Genomic DNA, 4,203 nt, shown 5'->3' on the forward strand with positions numbered 1-4,203 from the left:
GGATCGCAGCCTACTGGAGCCAGCAGTACCGCTGCCTCTACCCTGGCACGGTGGTCCGAGGTGAGACCCGCCCCCAAGACCCTCACGGCACCCCCGTTTCCCAGCGTGTCAGCATGGATCCATTTGGTTCCTGAAGGCCAGCTCAGACAGACTTAAGCATTGAGTTTTATCGGCGTTGGTTGGAGCGGGGACTTTCCCCTGGGGTCATCAGGACTCAGGGTCCCTGTGTCCGTCAGCCATGCTCTCAGCTGTGCTGGCTTCACGCCCCACCCCCGAGGACTCCTCACCTTCTGAACAGACCCTGTCCTCATGGAATGCGCCGCTTTCCCATCTGAGTCCCAGGATGGAGTTGCACTGAACTGGCCTGGGTCACCTGGGTTCTGTGTCTTGCGCTCGTCCTTGCTAATGAGTGAGGCAGCTTCCTGGTTTTGCCTGTGGACTGGAAGAGACGGGAAGGCGGCTTCCCTAGGGAATCTGACCGTGTGAACAGAATAAGAGGTTGACAGCTGGGCAGACAAAGGGTAACGGTAGCCCAGAAGACGTGAGTGTGGATACAGACAGAACTCGCAGATGAGCAGGTGGTGGACACTGAGCTAGTGCAAAACCAATGCATCTGGGAGCCAGGAGTCTGGGCGTGTGTTACAGTCCCAAGTCAAACCCGGGGGCAAAGGGAGTCCACCTGTCGGCCGCCTAAGTCACCTGTATGTGCCCAGGAGATGGGGATGGAGCGCTGGGCCAGAGTCCCCTGACGAAGGGAGCCGTGCCTCCCCATCCAGCTCTCCTGGGGCTCCAGCCTCCTGAGCCCCATGGGCTGGCGGCTGGGACCTGCACTTGCAGTCCTGCTGAGAATTCCACCTCTCTGCTGTGCTGCATCTCGTGTCTGTTTCCCTTCTTGTGGCAGAGGACCTTCTCATGGCTTCCAGAGAGAAAGGGTCCATGGGAGGGAAACTCCTCAAGTACACACACGTCCGAGTCTGCTTGTTCTCTCCCAGTCTTTAGAGGTAGTTCATGGGTATAAATTCTACATTGGAAATCACCTTCCCCCGCTTTTTCTGAAGTCAGCATTCTATCGTTATGTGGATTCTGATGTCGGAGGTATCCTATACCAGAGTTATTCCCAAATCGTCATGGGAGACTTGGCACCGTCCCCTTACTCCCAGATCTGGAATCTCATGTGGCCTCTCTCTCTCTGTTTCTTTCTCTCTCTCTCCTATGTCTGTCTGTCTTTCTTCTTCTCTGTGTCTCTGTCTGTCTTTTCCTCCCTGTCTCTCTCTCTCTCTCTCTGTCTCTTTCTGTGTCTCTCTGTCTCTGTGTGTGTATTCTGTTGGGCATTTGGGGGAAGGGCACTTTAGTTTGGAGGAAGATTTCCAGTTCCTGGAGATTTTTCTCGTCTCTCTTCTTGGAGAGTCTCCTCCCTCATTTACCCTCTTTCCTTGGGTCTCACACTTGTCTGGTGGCCCTCTCCTGCTGTCTTTTGCCCATTATCATCTTTTTCTTTATTTTTTTCTACTTTCTGGGAGATTTCCTCACCCCTGCCTTCCGGTCCTTCTATTCCGTTGCATTTTTGATGTGTCTGCTATTGTTTATAACATTTCTAAAGTTCTTTCTTATTCTTTGATTTTTTTCTGTTTTTAGTGATCTCTCTTTGTTTCATGGATTCCTTTTCTCCCTGAGGCCATAGTGTTTCCATTTGCGGTTTCTTCAGCTCTGTTTCCTTCTGCAGTCCCCTTCCCGTCTCTGTGGGCTCCTGTCTGTACCTCTGTCCTTCTATTGTCTTTTGCTGGAGGCTGTTCTTTCATCACTGGCGATGCTCAGCAAGGGGACTGGAAGCTGTGTGTGGGCAGGACCTGACGGCGGGGGCGCCAAGTACGAGCGCCAGCGGCTCCTCCCGCCAGCCCGCCCGTGGCACCATCCTTCGGGACTTGGGGCTCCACGTCCAGCACCTAGGAGTGGGGCTGGGGGACACCATTCAGTGTTTGGACTTCCCTGTCACCCTGGTTGGTGTGGTGCCCACCACTCTCCTCTGCTGTGCCAAGTGTCCTGGCGTGAAGCTTGCAGCTGCCGTGTGACCCCTAGTCTGCCCAGTGACCCCTGCACCCCAGCCTGCAGAGGCGCTCAGTGCTCAGAAGAGGGGACCCCAGGGCTCCCCTGTGAAAGCTGGCTTCCTTCCCGTTGGCACAGCGGGCCCAGCATGGAGGAGTCCTGATCGTCCACTCAGGTGTCATCTTCCGAGAGGCCACATTCTTGCAGCTGCTGTCCTCCAGCCCGCTCCCTCTGCTGTGTGGTCCCACGCTCGCTGTTCCTTCATCACTCTGGGGAGGGCCTTGGATAGGTGGACATGGCCACGGGCCTGGCTGGACAGGGGGAGCCCACGCTCCCGGGACTGCCCGGCTCAAAGCTCACATCCTGCTCCATTGCCCACCTGCCCTCATGCGTCCTGCGCCCGGGGCTGCTCAGTGGCTGGTGTCTGCTCCCCTTTGCCCCTCGTCTGCCAGGGGGCCCAGGCCCGTGGGCCTCCGCTGACCCTGCCCTCCTCCAACAGGCTTGCTGGGCCTGGAAGATGACGGGGACCTCATTACCGTGGAGTTCGACGACGGGGACACTGGGAGGATCCCCCTCTCGCACATCCGCCTCCTGCCGCCCGACTACAAGATCCAGTGTGAGTGGTCTGGGACCCCCCTGCCCCTTGACCAGTAGGAAACCCGGGCTTCGGAGGGGAGATGCCTCATCGCGGCTCCCTCGACTAGTCGGAATTAGGACCGGGACACTGACCCAGAAGTGCCAGGGCTGCAGGGCGTTGGATCCTCCACATGGACCACTAAGACCACAGTCAGCCCTGCCTTGCTCGTTTATTCGAGGAAGCCTCATTGCACGCAGGTGCAGACCCCCGAGCTGCACTCCTCCAGACGGGCCTGCCGCCTGACCACGCAGCGGGTGCAGGCCACGCTGCAACGTCCGATTCCCCTCCACCCCTCTGCCCATGGACGGGTGACGCTCCAGCAGCAGTGGGGGGCAGAGGCCGGGCCTGAGCCGCTGTCTGTCCTGCCCCGCAGGTGCGGAGCCATCTCCGGCGCTCCTGGTGCCGAGCGCCAAGCGCCGCAGCCGGAAGACCAGCAAAGATGCCGGGGAGAGCAAGGACGGAGCCGCGGCGGCACCCGAGGAGCCCGGCGCTAAGGCTCGGGGTCGCGGGCGGAAACCCAGCACCAAGGCCAAGAGCGGTACGTTTTGGGGACCGACCTGCCGGCACGCGGGGCCTGCCGCACTCTTGTAGTGTCTGCACAGAGACCCCCCACCCGCCTGTGCGGGAACGTTGACAGGAAGCAGGCTCAAGGAGCTTGTGGGTCTTTCAGAGGCAGAACCGAGGTCCAGGCAGGCGTGTCCTTCCGGAATCCAGTGCAGGGCTTCCAGGGCAGTGGGGATGGTGCGGTGTGAGAGCCGCTCATCCCGAGGACCTGAGAGGGCCCCCAGCTCCGCCCAGCTCTGCAGGGCCAGGAAGGACATGGGCTCGCTGGCCCCCCAGCCCTGACTCACCGGGCTGCTCCTCCTCTCTTGCAGACAGAGCTGCCGTCCTGGAGGAGGGGGGCTCAACAGATGACGTCCCCAGTACCCCACTGGTTCTGGAGCCCGTCAGCACCCCAGGTTCCAAGAAGAGCCCCCCAGAACCCATGGACAAGCGAGCCAAGACCCCCAAGGCTCGCCCGGCGCCCCCACAGCCCAGCCCAGCACCATCCACCTTTGCCAGCTGCCCGGCTCCCGAGCCCTTCGGGGAGCTGCCAACCCCTGCGGCGGCCCTGGCCCCCGCCCCCCTCGTCACCGTGCCCATCACCATGCCTGCCACCCGCCCCAAGCCCAAGAAGGCCCGGGCTGCCGAGGAGTCAGCCAGCAAGGGCGCCCGGAGGCCAGGGGAGGAGGCTGAGCTGCTGGTCAAGCTGGACCACGAGGGCGTGACGTCGCCCAAGAGCAAGAAGGCCAAGGAGGCCCTGCTTCTGCGGGAGGAGCCCAAGGGCCTGCTTGGCCTGGGCAGCTATGCGCCGGCAGCCGGGAGCCCCGAGCCCAAGGCTGCCCGGCCCAAGGCTGCGGATGGCGACCTGGCCCAGGAGCCTGCGGTCGGGCTTGCGTTCGAGGACTCTGGGACCCCCAAGAGCCCGGACAAGGGCCAGGCCGAGCAGGACGGGGCTGAGGAGTCGGAGAGTGGCAGGAGCA

General features: G+C 61.2%; 1 protein-coding gene across 1 annotated transcript in view; it reads left to right on the forward strand.

Annotated features, from left to right (window-relative positions):
• The window catches only part of LOC104992808 (trinucleotide repeat-containing gene 18 protein-like), a 24,921-nt gene that overhangs the window by 14,721 nt on the left and 5,997 nt on the right, over positions 1-4,203 (forward strand). Inside the window, exons 10-13 of the mRNA XM_010845796.1 lie at positions 1-60; positions 2,543-2,659; positions 3,054-3,218; positions 3,556-4,202. Coding sequence (XP_010844098.1) covers positions 1-60; positions 2,543-2,659; positions 3,054-3,218; positions 3,556-4,202 — 989 coding nt within the window. The remainder of the gene's footprint in view (positions 61-2,542; positions 2,660-3,053; positions 3,219-3,555; position 4,203) is intronic.

The sequence above is a fragment of the Bison bison genome, unplaced genomic scaffold (assembly GCF_000754665.1).
Source record: "Bison bison bison isolate TAMUID 2011002044 unplaced genomic scaffold, Bison_UMD1.0 scf7180017864223, whole genome shotgun sequence".
NCBI classification, from domain to species: Eukaryota; Metazoa; Chordata; class Mammalia; order Artiodactyla; family Bovidae; genus Bison; species Bison bison.